The 17,497-nt window shown below is 42.8% G+C and overlaps 1 protein-coding gene across 1 annotated transcript; it reads right to left on the reverse strand.

Annotated features, from left to right (window-relative positions):
- Window positions 1–517: 517 nt before the first annotated feature.
- Window positions 518–17,284, reverse strand: LOC121294363 (neuronal acetylcholine receptor subunit beta-4-like). Its single transcript, XM_041217989.1, has 6 exons — window positions 16,768–17,284; window positions 5,165–5,310; window positions 4,557–4,601; window positions 3,549–3,658; window positions 1,371–2,361; window positions 518–696 (listed from the first exon to the last, which is right to left on the reverse strand). Exons 1-6 carry the CDS (start codon window positions 16,835–16,837, stop codon window positions 583–585), a joined length of 1,476 nt encoding a protein of 491 aa, XP_041073923.1. The 5' UTR covers window positions 16,838–17,284; the 3' UTR covers window positions 518–582.
- Between the last annotated feature and the right edge of the window lie 213 nt (window positions 17,285–17,497).

Consider the following 17,497-nt stretch of genomic DNA (forward strand, 5'->3'; position numbering starts at 1 on the left):
TAATAAATAAAATGTGCACAACCTTTATTTGTACACATGGATAACAAGGAAGTACATCTCAACATTAAACTGTAAAAATAAAGCTACAACATTGATCAGCATCAAATCTTACAGTATAAACTGTAAATAAAGGGACCAAATGAGGTAGCTAATTTCAACATTTAAATGCTGGGCTGCTCTTTCTTATTCTCAGTGTACTAATAAAGTCCATTTCAGACAGGCATTGGGTATATGGATTTAATGAAGTTTTCAAAACAGATAAATCATTACCCAAGAGATGTAGAATATGTACTTCCTTGGCATTTTAAATATACATTCATATGATAACATGTTAAATAACTTTTGATTATGCACCAATAGCATTGCTTCTGTTCAGAACACCACAGCCAACTTCCCATAGCTGTTAAATGTGGGCTATTACCAGAATGGTTGGACACACCTTGTCATTGAAAGCATTGTGTAAATAAAGAGGGCTGTCAGGTTTTTTTTTTATTTTTTTATTTTTTTTTTGGGGGGGGGGGGGGGGGGGGGGGTTTGGTTGCAGATGAAGTTTAGGGTGGCTGATCATCACACTATGTGATTCTAAAAGAGAGGTTGGAGGAAAAGTCCAAGAGTTCCCACCACACAGACAAAGACAAAAATCCACATAAACATCCGATCCACCACCATTGCCACATATTTCCAGTCTTCAATCACCTGGAAAACAGAAACATGGTCAGTGAATTTAGCATTGTAACCTCAGTGCTGAAACAATAACCACACCCATACGATCCCCAAGTCCTCAGCTCTAACCACGAGGCCAGGCTGATTTTAGAGTTGGAGTAAAGTTGTTATTGAAATTATAGTCTATTAGGGTTAGATACACAGTTAAATAGATGCAAGTTCATGAATGACTTATATAATACATTGACATGCCGATAATAAAAAAAGAAATACATATTAAAAAAATGATGTCACATCACTTCATCACAAACCAATACTGTAGTCCAGTGTCTGCTGGTTTTCATTCCAACCGAGCTATCAATTTCTTAATCAGACCCTTAACTGAACTGATAATTTGCTTAAGTAGACCTTTTTACTTGAACAGTTGCATATTTCAAGTTAGCTATAAGATTTGAGTAACTTGAACTGCAACGGTTTAAAACAATGCTGAAAACAAGTAAAAAGGTCTAATTAAGCAAATTATCAGTTCAATTAAGGGTCTAGTTAATAATTGAGAGCTCGGTTGGAATGAAAACCAACAGAGGGGTCCCCAGGACCGAGTTTGAGAAGCCTTGCTGTAGACTATTCTCTTTGTTAATATGCCCTACACTTTGACCTGTTGAGTTATTATGCCCAACACTTGGAATTATTCTCCCAGGGAGACTTACACTTTTATCATCATCGTCTCCCCTCATATGATCAGCAACAAACCGGACCCCTTCGACAGCCTCCAGGACTTCAGGACCATAGCGTGCTGAACCACGTTGACGGAGGTCCTGCTGGCCTGAAAAGCTATCCGGTATATCTGCTTTCCTGGCAGGGTTGACAAAGTAAGTGGCATTTTTGTAGAAGTGTCCAGGAGAGGAGGAACAGATGGAAGTGAAGGCAATATGAGGGGAGGCGGCCAGTGCAGCCTTGCGAAGCCTCATCTGTTGCTGACAAAGCCTCTGTCTGGCTGAGCTGTTCTCGGGGCGCTTCATGAATAGTAAGGCAGGCAGCTTCACCATGAAGACTACTTTGACCCAGGATGGCATGGTGTGAGTGCTGGGGGAGCGGTGATGGACGTTGAGGACACAAACACTGGTGATGATGGAGAAGGTCACCAAGACCATTGCGAACATCAAGTATTTCCCGATCAAGGGGACATCCAAGGAAGTGGGCGGTACAATCTTAGAGATCAGAAGCAGGAAGACAGTGAGGGCCAGAAGGACTGAGATGCACAGGGTCATCTTCTCGCCACAGTCTGAGGGGAGGTAGAAGACCAGGATGGCCAAAGAGGTGATGAGCACACAAGGGATGATAAGGTTGATGGTGTAAAACAAGGGCTTCCTCTTAATAATGAAGTCATAGGTGACATCTACATAGGTAGGATCCAGAGGATTGACGATCCTCCGTCCAGGAAGCGCTACGATGTCCCACTCCCCACTTGGGGTAAAGTCATCCATTCTGGCCACCTCATTCTTCAGCACTAGGTCAATCTCTGTATGGTCGTAAGTCCAAGAGCGGAACTTGAGGGTGCAGTTTTGCTGGTCAAACGGGAAGTGTTTGACCTCAATCTTGCAGGCGCTTTTGTAAATCGCAGGAGGGAGCCAGAAAATACTTCCATTGAACTGCACCACTGTATTCGTGAAGAGAGACACCTCATATGTGCCATCCGCACTGCAGAGATAGGGGGAACACAGTTTATATATACTATATATATATAATATATATATATATATATATATATAGATATATATATCTATGATATAATATATATAGGCACAGGGTATTGATCGTTTAATGGTTAGGAGAGCATTTTGAGCTAATACCTAATACCCATATCCTAATGCCACTTTACCTCTTTTTAGGTGGGACTACTAAAGGGTTATCAGCTTATGAAATAACCCTATACTTAGGGGTTCACATAACTTGTAACATTAGGTTCTCACGTGAGTACCAGCAGAAATGGTTTGGTACTCACCAAAATTAGGTGATGAGTGGCACTCATCCGTATTGCTGGTTATTACAATTTTTAACAAATCACCCGCATTCTCTATTTATTTCCATAACCTAACACCATATTTCCACCCTGGGTATTCAAAAATAAAAACCAAAGCACTTTGTCACTTTATTAGTATTGATGAACATTTTAGCTTGACGACACAACGGTATTTAACCTGGTGGGAATATATATATATATATATATATATATATATATATATATATATATATATATATATATATATATATATATATATATATTATTTAAGTATAATACTTAAATAAATGTATTTCTTTTAAACTCTTCTCATCCGCGCTCAGTTTGGGAAGTGAAGCGTCAGCGAGCTTTGCAATGCCACTCCCCATAACTGCATCCCTCTTCTCTGAATGGACGACTCAATAGATATTCTTGCTATCATTGGTTGTTTCAAGTGCCCATTAAAAGAAAATGACTGATGTTATCAACTGGAGCAGTTCCACCTGTCATTCTCCATTTTGTAACAAAAACTTGACGCAGCTAACGATAGCACTGGGGAAGAACTTTTTAGTTCATTTGGAACCCTGAGACTGAATAGAAAACCTTGAAACTCCTGGGAAAATCCGTTAAGCAGGTATGGATCACAGCCAGATGATATGCTTGACCTGGGAAGAGTGGGCACCCTCTCTGTCTTTATGAAATATGTTTACCTGTTAGAAACTACCGGTACGCCTTTGCGTCTTAAAAAACAATATGGAAGTCACATTTTTTTATATTGGTGCGCATTCCTCTTCAGATATGTTCCAATAATGCATCGCTAGATAGATGGATGAGTAGAAACCTGTTATATTGATTACTGAACCTGCTGCTCTCCACACATACATACTTGTTGTACAGCATTATATCAGGAAGCCATATGTGTCGAGAAGGTATCCTTATTTTGTCAATTCCATCATACTCCGAAGGGTCCCAACTCAGACGATAATCATCCCACTCCTGTGGAAACAGACAATACAGCCAGGGTAAGAATTAAGATGGTGTTGATTCTTTTACTTTTTGTCCAGCCATTAATGGACCTGCTAAGAGATCTGATAATGTCGAGCGGAAAGTAGGGAGCATTTCTGTTAAGAAATTTAAACAGTACACAGTAAAACAGACTGGGATCAAGCTCCTCTGAATGTAAAGATAAAGTTAAACAATTGTTAACATTGTGATAAATCAAGGGGCATGGTGATCAATGGGAGGTATGTAAAGACAGAGGTTTCAATGGGGTTGTGTCTTCTTGCAAAATGGTTGCCGTGAGAAGGACTACAATAGACAAAATGGCCACCCCAAAAGACTACAATTACCAGAACACAAGATAAGCACATAAGGTGTGGTCAGCACATCTGCACAGTGTGGCCAGCCCAGATAAAAGAAAAAAATGGTGATAGAGGAGAAGGAAAAAAAAAGGTTGGTGTTGTGGAGATGTCTTGTGGGAAATTGCAAGAGAAAAGGTGATATTATTTAGTGTATGACTTTGGACCGTTTTGACTACCCTGCCGGCTGTAAGAGAGTTTGTGTATGAGAGCCTGATTTGTGAACCAAGAACTGTATTCTGTTAATATGATGCTGCTCACTGGAAACAGTGCCAAATAAACATACAGGTACTGCCCTGTTGGAAAACAGCTTCCCTTGTGGGACTCTTGTGTTGTCTCCCATATTGATTTGTGTTCAAGCCTGCCTACACAGGCAACACTTTGTCACAATATAAAAATAAATTGAACACAGTTTACACACAGATGAAAATCATTCCCTTCGTTTTCATGTGATAGATAACATGTGTGTCTCATTAACATTACTGTACGACACAAACTGTTTGGCAAGTATTAAAACCAACACTCAGCACTCTCACCTGATTAAGCCAGACATTTGTGGTCATGATCTGCTCTCTTTCATTCTATGGAGGCAAAAAAAAACAAAAACATTTGATTAAAAAAACTGTCACAACCTGCTTTAAACACTAATGCAATATTAGTGCTAGTCTATGTTTTACTTTCTATAACAATCGTAAGTTGGAACTCTACCTACCAGCATCCCATCCCTGTGTATGTGTATGCTTTTGCTGTTTAGGTAATCCTTTGTCTGTTAATGGTAGCAGAAATCATGTATTTGAACCATTGACTTCATGGCCCAGGTAGCCACAGAAATTGCCTTTATTTGAATGGGTTCCATTTTGTAGGGTAGGACAGATGTAACAATAAGGCAGACATTTACCAGTAAGCAGTTCTATTATGAATGTCACAGACCTCTCCTTTTATATTGGTCTAGTTTCTATCTGACCAGTTTTGTTTTGTGTGGCTGTGTGCCTCCACACTGAAACAAATTCCTCTAATCACACACAGTCACACATCTATTTTGTTAGAAAATCACTTAAAGCCTACTGCATACAGACTCAAATCACTAAAAACGAACAACAAAGTTTATTTTTGATTGAGTGTAAAAGTAATAGACTCTCCTTACCACACTGATGAGCTGTGCGAGCGAGACCTGGAGCTGAATGGAGACCCGCTGTGTGCTGTTAACAGCTGGCCGGATCAGTTTGTTGTATCGTTCCTGGGAGAGCAGGTTGTTCATCAGCCTCTCCTCTGCATCTGCTGAGCTGCTTCCTGCAAACGGTAATAATTTAATACCATCTCTCTGGAGTGTATTAGTAATAAAAATTCAACTCCCAAATACAGAACTACAGACAAGTAAAAAACAAAAAAGTAACGTATCTGCTTATCTCTAGCAAAAAGCAAAGAATAAGTTCTGTTAAGAAAACCTCTGCATGACAAAAAAAATTACAAATAAAGTTGCACATCTCCCGTGTTATTTAACCCTTTTAACATACTGGGGTATAAAATACCAAAATTTTGGTATAATAATAATACAATGATAGGAAAACGATTAAAACAGACAGATGCAAGAGCAGAAGTACCACATCTCAAAAGCCCTGCACCCTTTCTGTGCATTGTACCTGGGCAGAAATAAAAGAACTTCTTGAATAGGAAATCTTCTTTTTAATCAATATTATGATTTATGCCTTTAGGTAAAGTATAAGCGCTATAGATGGCCACCCTTGTCTGTAGATTCATCAGACTGGTTTACTGGTTCTGTCCCAATGCCTTTTTAGGGCAGTGCTGCTGTACATTCATGAAAAATATATACATATATAACTTTGTTTCTAGGTGTGATTAATGTTAACTATTTTATTTGAAATTATCATTGAAAAAAACATATATGCACTTTTGGAAATATTTTGGAAATATGTTACAAACCAGTGGATAATAAATTAGATGTTAACATAGGTTATATAGACTGTTCTGTAATATATTGATGTGGCATGGCTGAGGCCCTGTACACATAAAGAGAATTTGTGTTTCTTTTTAATTTAGTAAATTAAGTTTGTTGAAATGAAATATGTTTTTCAAAATACGGCAGGGCAGGGGTTAGAATCCACTCCCTAATAAGACGGGCATGGAATGTGCCCAGGTGTTAATTGATAAATTGATCATCAATGAACCCTGGTCACATGCTATAAAAGAGGAGCTGGAAAGCCAGTTCATTTGTTCTAAATGAGCTGGAGGTAAAGGTCTATGGATCGATGTGACAGGCTGGCGAGTGGATAGAGGCCCAGAGACAGACTGCAGTTCCCAAAAAATATATACTTTTATTATAAATTAACACAAAATAAAAGTGCACAAGGGCAAAATAACAGATATTTAAACACAAATAAAGCAAAAAGCAAAACTCACAAAAATAAAGGTTTCCAGGCTGGACGATGCCTTCACTGGATTTAGAAAACTGAAAAATCACAAACATCAACCTGCTTCCTCAGCTCCCTCCTCCTAATGGGAAAAAGAGGCCTCCTTTTATGTCAGGTGGCCGAGCGCTGATTGATTGTTAATTAATCTAATCAACTAATCAACTAATCTACCCCAGCCACCTGAACATAATAAACCCAGGCAGGGGAACTGAACCCCATCCCTGCCAATTTCTAAAGAGCAGATCTGTGCTCTGCCACACACCTCCCCCCATGTACAATGTACACCAGCCGCAATCGGCCAACTCCCCCCTCCCAAGAGTCCAATTATGTCCCTTGGGTGGGATGTTTTGGTGGGCAGTGGTGGGCAGTATTGATGTCGGAGCTCCCAAGCCTTCTTTGGTTGAGGGGGCCCCGGATCTCCAAGGTAATACATCGACGGTGGTCCGGCTCCCTCTTGTGGTGGAGTCGGCGACGGCGGCCCGGCTCCCTCTGGTGGCAGAGGCGGCGACAGTGGCAGCAGACCCTCGGGAGGCGACGGCAGCAGCGGACCCTCGGGAGGCCTAGAAAACAAAAAGGAGACACCAGCAGCCTAGGCGAGAGCAGCAGGCAACCCCAGGTGATGCGGAGCAGCAGGCAACCTGCTCCTCCCTCTCTGGCTCTCAAGGCGGCGTCTCCTCCCTCTCTGGCTCTTGAGGCGGCGGCTCCTCCCTCTCTGGCTCTCGAGGCCGGCGGCTCCTCCCTCTCTGGCTCTCGAGGCAGCGGCTCCTCCCTCTCTGGCTCTCGGGATGGCGGCTCCTCCCTCTTTGGCTCTCGGGACGGCTGCTCCTCCCTCTCGGGACGGCAGCTTCTCCCTCTCTGGCTCTCGGGACGGCCGCTCCTCCCTCTCTGTTGGAATAACTGGGCCATCTCCCATGTCTACCGCCAGGTAATTCACAACCAATAGGGCAACCTCTGGGAAGGACGCCGGGTGGTGTTGTTCCTCCCACTTTTCCCACCTCTCCCCATCTCGACACCACAGCGTGTTGATAACTATGGGGAGATCGTGGACAAGGTCTGCCTCAGGGTGCATCAACCAGTCCCAGATCTCCTGGGACGGTGGTGAAGGTGGTGGTACTGGAGGTAGTGGGGTGGCCCCTGATGCCCGGGGTGAACACTGCACCTCTTCCTGGGCCTGATGGTAGGGGCATCCTGCCCAGTTGTGGCCGTCCTCCTCACACCAGCAACATCAGTTTGCCGGTGGCACGTCTGGGCAAGACCGCCAACGGTGGTCCTCCTTCCCGCACCAGGAACACCAGGGGAAGAGGCTGGCTGGGTCCTCCAGCGGTGGCTGCAGCAGCTTACATTTCTTCAGCTACTGCCTTTCCTGCCTTTGCCGCTGTTATCCCATAATAAAAAAAAAAATTGTCCCAAAAAAAAAATAAACGCTGCAGTACTGCTCCAAGCCTCTTGGAGGCGCTATATCCCACTGCTGGCACCAAATGTGACAGGCTGGTGAGTGGATAGAGGCAGAAATGGACTGCAGTTCAAAAAAATATATACTTTTATTACAAATTAACACAAAATAAAAGTGCACAAGGGCAAAATAACCAGATATTTAAACACAAATAAAGCAAAAAGCAAAACTCACAAAAATAAAGGTTTCCAGGCTGGGCGATGCCTTCACTGGATTTAAACAATTTCAAAACCACAAACCACAAACCTGCTTCTCAGCTCCCTCCTCCTAATGGGAAGTAGAGGCCTCCTTTTATGTCAGGTGGCTGGGCGCTGATTGATCGTTAATTAAGCTAATCAACTAATCAACCCCAGCCACCTGAACATAATAAACCCTGGCAGATAGGGGAATTTAACCCCATCCCTGCCAATTGAAAAAGGGCAGAGCTGTGCTCTGCCACAATCGGCTATGAACAAGCATGACTGTTTTATCCAGGGTGTGTTACTCGTTATCACCTTGTGTAGCCCGGGATAACCTCAACTTTCAAGAAACCAGACGCTGTTTTGGCCAGCTTTGGTTTTGTTCGCAGTGTTTTTTCCCCCCACTGGGTTTTGTTTTGCATTTTTTTGTTTATTATGTTTGTTACACTTTGTTTGTGTACTTGTGCCTGTGTGTTACACCATTGTTGATATAGTCACATGGACTCAACAATCCCGCCTTACTATTATCGTTGCTGGTCTGGCAATTGTATTGCGATCCCTGTATATATAGTAAATAAAACCTGGGCATCTGTGATGACCTGTCAGCCACAATTCCTCTGTCTCTCTCAATCTCTTGCAACTAATTCACACGCCTCTATTACAAATGCCCAGTGTATTCCAGAAATACTGTTTTGGAAGACAATTTCGGGTAGAACAGCACCAGTATATCAAATACTAACAGCCAAAACAAAACTAGGGTAATAACCTACTCTTCAACCCTGACATTTCATCTGAACCAGTGTGGATTTTATTGCTGTTTCACTTTCATTGTACATGCTGACACAGCACCATCTGCTCTTGAAGTTAGACACATCTGAATTAACAAATCTAACCACACACTGCCTCCCAGTAACAGCTAAACTTCTAACCACAAGGTCAAACTGCATTACAGTCCCTCATCTGTATCTTGTTCACTCTACCTCCCAATCCCTGGCTTTAGCCACTAGAATACACTGCCCTATAATAAGTTGTAACAAGGGAGATCTGATGCTACTCCAGCAACATCCCTTCTACTGGCCCCAGGGATGGAGAAGGCACTGTGGGGGTAGCCAGGTCTTTGTACGTAGTGTGGCGGTAGGAGCTCTCGGCCCGAGAACCGGGGCTGGGTGGGGTCATCCACGGGCTGTTGCGGTGTTGGACCGGAGTCTTGCATGGCCACTCTAATATCAAGCTCCTATGAAGGCTCCTGTGTTTCAAACTCCTACTGAATCTTCCTGGCGAGAAAACAGTTCACCGATGTGTGGAACAGGCTGGAGGTGAGCCAATCGACCGGAATTGCACCGCTATGGGATGTGACCTCATCCGACCAGGTAAGACTGATCCATTCCATCAGTCACTCCAGCAGACAGGTTTTGTTATTCATGTGTCAGTGGATGATACACAAACCCAGACTCTTAGATTCAGAGTGTAGTCAGTCCCTGATACAAGAGAGCTTAATCTCACTGGGGCATAAACAAATAACGGGACAGGTGCCTATTAAATGTATTCACGGGGATGTGCTCACTTATCCTAAGATGTTTGTGAATTAAAAAATTGGCCAGCAGGTGACGCGAGTGCAATTGGGGTTGTGTCCTCGGTTACCAGTACCTGTAGTTCTGGGGCAGGACTGCGAGCAGTACAAAGATTGGTTGGCTGCTGTGACGGCCTGTGGCAGAGCAAAGCTCTGCCCTTTTTAAATTGGCAGGGATGGGGTTAATTTCCCCTACCTGCCTGGGTTTATTATGTTCAGGTGGCTGGCGTTGATTAGGTTAATTAACGATCAATCAGCGCCCAGCCACCTGACATAAGGAGGCCTCTGCTTCTCATTGGGGAGGAGGAAGCTGAGGAAGCAGGTTGTTGGTTTTTGGTGTGTGATTTTTGAATTTTGATAAATCCAGTGAAGGCATTGCCCAGCCTGGAAATTGTTATTTTTGTTAGTTTTGCTTTTTGTCTTTCTTTTTGTGTTTAAATCACTTTGTTTTGGCCCTTGTGCCCTTTTATTTTTGTGTATTTATAATAAAATAATTATTTTTTTGAACTACAGACTGTCTCTGGGCCTCTATCCACTCGCCAGCCTGCCACACGGCCCCATCCTCCCTATTGGCTAAGAAAGAGGAAGTAATTGGAGAGATCTTCCACTTTCATGACCCGGCCTGGTTTTGCCATAGATTTAAACCCCAAAAAACTAAACGGGAACGCCGGGCCGCTGAGAATGAGTGCTGGCAATGGAGGGAATCTAAGAAGTTTCAGCTGGTGTCGATTGGTGAAGAGGGGTCTGGCTCGTCTGGCTCGTCTGCCTCCACTCAGGACCAACTCGATCCTGAGCTGGAAGCCATGGGAGCTGATTCTTTAGCTTGCTCCTGTCACAGAAGCAAGGGGGGGGGACGGGTGACGGGCGACGTGCTGTGCAGGCTCTTTGACCAAGCAGCTGTGGTTAATGGTCGGGTGGCCGAGCCCACGCTTGCCACCACGTACCTTCACTTTGAAATTAATCGAGACCTTTTTAACCTTGTTGAAAAATTACCCCAGACGGGGGAAGAGCATCACCAGTTGCTCATTCCTCAGCTCTTTAATGAGTATTTGTTGCAGCTTGCTCACACTATTCCCCTGTCTGGTCATTTGGGAAGGGATAAGACCAAAGCGAGGTTCGTGACATGGTTTTATTGGATGGAGCTGGATTGTGACATCAGGTGATTTTACGAATGCTGTGGGGAGTGTCAGAAAGCCGTCCCACGAGCTCCATTGGTGCCATTGCCACTAGTGGAAGCTCTGTTAGCGCGTATTGGAGTAGATAGAGTGGGACCACTAGAAAGGAGTGTGATGGGATACACACACCTATTGGTCATTTTGGATTATGCTATGCTTTATCCAGAGACCATTCCTCTCTGATCTCCGTCTGCTAAGTCTGTTGCCAACAAGCTCATGAAGGTTTTCTCCCGGGGGGAGATCCCCAAGGAGATACTGACCGACCAAGACACCAACTTTATGTCCCGGCTAGTCCGCGGAACATGTAAACTTTTGGGGAATAAGACCATTAGGACCTTGGTTTTTCACTCTCAGACCGATGGTCTTGTGGAGCGTTTTAATAAGACCCTCAAAAACATGTTGCGAAGATTTATTAACAGTGACGTGCGCTACTGGGACTAGCTGATTCCTCACCTTCTCTTTGCTATCAGAGAGGTACCTCAGGCTTCTATGGGGTTTTCATTATTCGAACTGCTTAATGGGTGGAGACCCCAAGGTGGTCAGAGAGATGTGGGAGGAACAGCAGGATAATTCGACCAATACTGTACAGTATGTGTTGGACCTGCGCAAACATCTTGAGTCTGTGGGATAATGTGTGCATGACAATTTGCAGCAGGCTCAATGCAGACAGGAGACTCAATATAACAATACTATGCATGTTTCAGCCAAGGAATAAAGTGCTTCCACTGTTACCCAGCTCTGAGTATAAACTTCTGGCGAAGTGGCAAGGACCTTATGAGGTTACAGGCCTGATTGGGATGGTGGATTATGAGATCTGCCAGCTGGAGCAATGGAGAGAAAAGCATATTTATCATGTGAACCTCTTCAAGTCCTGGGTGCAACAGGAGGCTTTGTTAGTGGTGCAAGCGGATGACGTCACAGACCTGGGAGCTGATCTTTCTGTGTTGAAAGAAAAAGGGGTCAGTACAGATTGCAGATAATCTGAGATAAACCAGCACAGAAGTGCAGACTCGAGTAGCCCACCATTACATTGGGGAGCCAGTTTGCCAGAGGTCATACCGGATACCTGAACGCAAACAGCAGGTAATAAAGGCGGATATTGATGAGATGCTCAGACTGGGTGTAACAAAGGAGTCCCAAAGTGACTGGAACAGTCTGATTGTTTTAGTGGATAAGCCGGACGGATCAACTCAATTTTACATTGACTTCAGGTGAGTCAATAAAAAAAGTTTGACGCTTATCCTGTGCCCCGGGTAAATTAATTGTTGGAGCGTCTAGGCATGGCTCATTTTATGACAACACTGTATTTAACAAAGGGGTACTGGCAGATACCCCTCACCCCTGAATCCAGACAGAGGACGACATTTTTGATTCCCTTCAGGTTGTACCAATTTAGGAATATGTTCTTTGGGCTGCATGGAGCACCAGCAATTTTCTATTTTGTGGCCCCATCAGTAGTACACCGCTGCTTACATCAATGACGTGGTTATCCAGAGTGAGTATTAGCTGAGTCATCTGTGTTAGGTAGTGGCAGTACTGCAGTCCTTGCGGGAGGCTGGGCTCCCTGCTAACCCAAAGAAATGTGCCTTTGGGAAAAGCGAGTCTGAGTATTTGGGGTATCGAGTAGGGAGTGGCCAGATCAGACCACTGATTGCTAAGGTGAAAGCCTTGGCTGACTGGCCGGTCCCTACGACCAAAACCCAGGTGCACTCTTTCTCAGGACTAGCAAGCTATTATAGGAAGCTCATTTCATGCTTCACCATGCTTGCTACTCCCTTGACAGACCTCACCTGGAAGGCTGCCCCAAATTCGGTTCAGTGGACGGAGCCGTGCCAGAGAGCCTTTCTTGCTCTTAAGCGAAGGCTGTGCAGCAAGCCAGTGCTGTGCAATCCTGATTTCAGTAAGAGGTTCACCCTGCAGATGGATGCACCAGAGACAGGTATCGGGGCAGTGTTGTCTCAGGACGTGCAGGGAAGCAAGCACCAGGTCCTGTACATTAGCAGGAAGCTCCTTCCCCATGAGAAAAACTACAGTACCATTGAGAAGGAGTGTCTTGCAGTAAAATTGCTGACCCTATAAGATAACGCTCTGTTATTCAACTCAGCCTGCCCTTCTAGGAAAGAATGAGCCAGCTGGCGGAAGCTCTGCTGCCAGACCGAGCACAGCCAGACGAGCACCACAACAAATTAATTAAAAAGAAAAGGAAATTTTAGTAGCCGGGAAAAACTTGGGCAGAACCCCGAACATTACAAACAGGTTGAGGGAATGGGTGAGCATAGGATGGAGACCCAGGCCATGCGGATAGCTATGGTTGGGATAACGCTGTCAATTGCAGCACCTTTATTTTGTAGTTTTATTACTGTGTTTTTATTTTCTTTTGCCTTTTGTTTTCATTATTCTTTTGAGCTTCTGTCTCGTTTGTGTGTGTCACTGTTTCTTGGCCTCAGGGGTATATTTGCAAGAGAAGCAGGTGCTCCATCTTAAACTTGCTACCTGATGTGTTTGGTTGTGGAAAAGAAAAAGCTGACACACTATCGGACAAATGGTAGCCAACGTACAGCCACCTTTACTAGAACAAGACCTGGAAAATCGCTGTACATTATGCTAGTCAGCCAAACTGTAAGAGATTAGCTAAGGGACCTGTGATTCCCACTCATTACAGTCTAGGAGTGTGTCATTGTGGGACATCTCTTTTTAGTGGTAACAGGGCACTTATTTTGTATACAGAAAGGATAATATTGTATTCCTTATTGATCACCTTGCTATAGCAATATAAAGCATCCCGACTCTCTCCAAACACAGAATAATGTATATACTGTATAACCAGAAATGTAGTTGACAGATAGGTAAATTGGTAGGTTAGGTTGAGGGGGACTAAGACAGCGCTGAGAAATCCTAAAGGATCAAGAATCCAGTCACAAACATGCTTTACAAGCAAGTGGAATTTTTATTTTCTTTTGTCTTATTGAAAACCCGGACTTATTGGTCATGTGTCTCTGTCAAGTCCCAGGCAGGCTCAATTGACCATTGAGACGCTGGGAACCAACAAAGTACAAGAAGCTTGACAACATGCAAACCCAAGCTGTGAAGCATTAAATACGCATTACTTTTAATTATCATCTACACTTATAACAGATACTTTAATTGCTGCTATACCTGCAGTATAGACTCCACAGCTTCAGAATTAATTGATGACCACGATGGGTGTTATGAGCACTCTAAAACCTACATTTAACTTGAACTTATTAAACAAATAATGTTTTACTTGTTAGAGTTACTTATAGTTTATCTGGATAGTGCCAGATATCTGAATGGAGCAATATTACTGTCAGTGCCTCGGTTTGCTGTGAAAGACACTGAGCTCCAGTTGAGCTGACAGGCTGTGGATTGGCTGATGCGGAAGTGGCGGATGCAGGATTGGTTGCTTTCGTAGTTGCAAAGTATAAATTGTCTGGTTCCAATGGACAAAAAATTTGAAATTTGAAATTTGATACTGTGACATAACAGTGGGCATCTACCGTCTGATAAAATCCTACCAGAGCTGTAAGCTGATTGGTTGGTGGTACTGAATCATTTACTAATCTGTAATGATCATTTTTCCAATCTTAATAGAATGACCAATCACATGCGTTACCTGCTCATTGTGTCCATTCTCTTCATTAAATTTGCTTCTTGGTGTCTAATTGCTTCTTGCTAATTGTGAGCCTCCAGACTGTAATGTATTATCCTCTTGGTGAGAAGGTGCTTCCTGACTGCACTGTGTGTCCTCTTTCAACTTCCAAGAGTACCTTGATCCTACTATCACTACTAATTATATAGGTACTACTAACACTATATACATCTTGTCAAAAAGTAGTGTTGCCTATTCAAGCCATTGATTCGGATTATATCGAGTAAAACAAGTTAAAGTGCTGACACTTGTGTAAATGGTAGCACTTTAGCTAACAGGGCACACATAACTATGCAATGAAACAGTGCTAAATGGGTAACTACCAACATCTCCTGCTCTTACATAACTAGTGTAAAACGTGTAATTACATGGAAATGGCCTGTAATTACATCAGGTAACACAAGTACTGTTCACAAGACCCTTTCCATGCAATTGCACTGTTATTACCGTGTGGGAATATTGGGTTTATACACCGTTTGATATTTTAAGTAATTGAAGAGTAGGCATTTTCATTTTTGCTGTTTGAAGATAAGAAAAGCTGTGCCTTTCTCTATTACAAGTATTTTGAACTTTTCTGCTTCAGGATAACAATAACCAAATACAAAATTATAAAAAATGTATACTTGACACCACTGATAGAAACAATTATGGACACATTTCTCATTTACAGTTGCAGCCCAGATGATCCACAAAGCTGCTGAAAGATCTACATAACAGCACACACAGTATACATCATAATGATCTCAAATCAATTGGTGGTCATTATTTTAAAGTGCTCTGTAAAGCTTTTTCATAACATGCTTCAATATGTTATTTAGACCCAAGTTTAGAGTGGAACTATATCCTTGTATAAGTCACCTGTCCAGTTTCAAGCCTGGCACCAGGCAGCCAGTAACCACAACATCACCTCAGATAAGCAAATCCGAGCCCCCAATGTACTCTGAACAACGGCACCCAGACCAACACCAGATGTACTGTACATGATTTTAATTCACTATATGACCTAGGCTGGAATTAAAACTGTGACCCAGAAGTGATAGCACAAAGAGCCACTGGCTCCTATAATGACCCCAGAGTTGGCAAGGACCACATTCTGTCATCACTGACAGCCCCATAAGCACATCTAAAAAAGCTCTGGTAATAACTCTATATAGCTAATGCTCACTGTAGCTTTTAATTATGTTAAAATCAATATTGATTTACTCTCCCACCAGTATTTTCTGTGTCCATGTAATCCCCTAGTCTTCAAATTTTTGTGCTAATTTTGCAAATGGTGCTCTGAAGTCTTTCTGGCTGATGGTTAAGGATTGTTACAAACCATCAATTAGGAATGAGTTGACAGCACAGACAATGTGTTGTCAAGCTTTGAATAAAACCACGTAAACATATGGCACTGACTGTTGTGCTATTGCTTAAATGCATGTATTTGCATGTCTACCCATCTCTTTATCCTAGTGTGCATACAGTTAAGAAAAATGTTTTTTTTTTTTTTGTATGTATGTATTATCCTTCAGAAATAAGTAAGACATTTTTATTCCATGTTGGAGTTCTGAATACAGGCACCCCTTTATAAAAATGGGAAGGCAAATATATTCACATACTTTAACCTGCTCAAATACTCAAATAAAATACAAGCTTAACAATTAGACAAGTTAATGTTAACTTTATGCCTTTGTAGGATATAGACTTACAGTCGTTTTAGGAAGAGTCTCTTCGACACTCCTAATGACCTCAATGAATGTTCTTCCCACAGATTCATTTTATTTGGTTTGCTCAGCAATCCCACCCCCTCCCATTTAGACCCACTTTCTGAATGCTACATTGTACCGGCCAGGAGTGGCAGAGACTTGCACAATATTTAATACAAAAAGGCACTTATCAACTTCACTGTTGCAACATAGACTTCTTAATACACACTTTCCCATTTGACGTATATAGTTGCGTGCCCCATACTTTCTACCCATAGGGATAGCAATATCTTATATCGCTTTGCATTCTTAAGCGCAGTATGGTTTAGGCTATATCTATACGGAAAGCAAAGATTTCAGTTTAAGTACAACATGTATAGCTTTAAAATATAAATTGTTTAAATAAATCCGTATTCCTACATCATCCCACACACCTCATTGTTGCAAGCTTTTCAAAAATTCGTAACTACAAATCGTAGAAAAACAGAGAAAATAAATTTAAACATATAATAACCTCAACACAGTGGTTTCACATTTATTAAATAAGTCGATCGACTGTAATTTAAATAGAGGGTCTACTTACTTTTTATTAAAGTTACGAGGAGAACGCAGAATGTCAGAACGAGTTTCATGGTGGCTGCCATACAGTCCATCGATAAATGTTAGGTGCATCTTCATTCGGTAACACAAGAAGAGATCATGTCATGCATAGAGTATTTGCGTGTTTGTTTTTACATCATCGCGAACAATGTTATACACGGTGATAACTGCTCTGAATGTGGCTAAGCTAGGTAGAACTCCGTTACTTCCTTTGAATAACCTTACTTCTGTGCCTGTGAAAGAAATCGGCTGTGCTGTGCTGTCAACTCGAGCTGCCCGTAGAGTGCATTATTGACGTCTCCGGTGTGCTGTGCTGTGCTGATGGTCCCCGCTCACCACCCCTGTCGGTTGTTTGACTAGTAACCACTACACACACACGCGCGCACACGATGTGAGTTTAAGTCTGTGAAGGCGCTGTGTGCATTGTGTTTTCTGGCTTTACTGAATGCATGTCCGAGGCGCTGTCCACTGCTCCTTGGTTCTGGAATTGTGGCTGGTGCCGCTGGTGTTGAATCCGGTCAAAATATCGGCGAACAACTATCGTTTTTCTGACAACGTGGGGGACTATAAATCCGCCGGGCAGCTTGAACTTCTTTCCGGGTGCTTGGATGGGTCAGTATAAGCAGGGTACCCGTGTGTGTTATTCTTTTCACTGCCATATTCCAAAACTGGCGACTTATTAATTAATAGGGTTAAGCAGAATTTTTGCTGTG

Source organism: Polyodon spathula, chromosome 19 (assembly GCF_017654505.1).
Source record: "Polyodon spathula isolate WHYD16114869_AA chromosome 19, ASM1765450v1, whole genome shotgun sequence".
NCBI classification, from domain to species: domain Eukaryota; kingdom Metazoa; phylum Chordata; class Actinopteri; order Acipenseriformes; family Polyodontidae; genus Polyodon; species Polyodon spathula.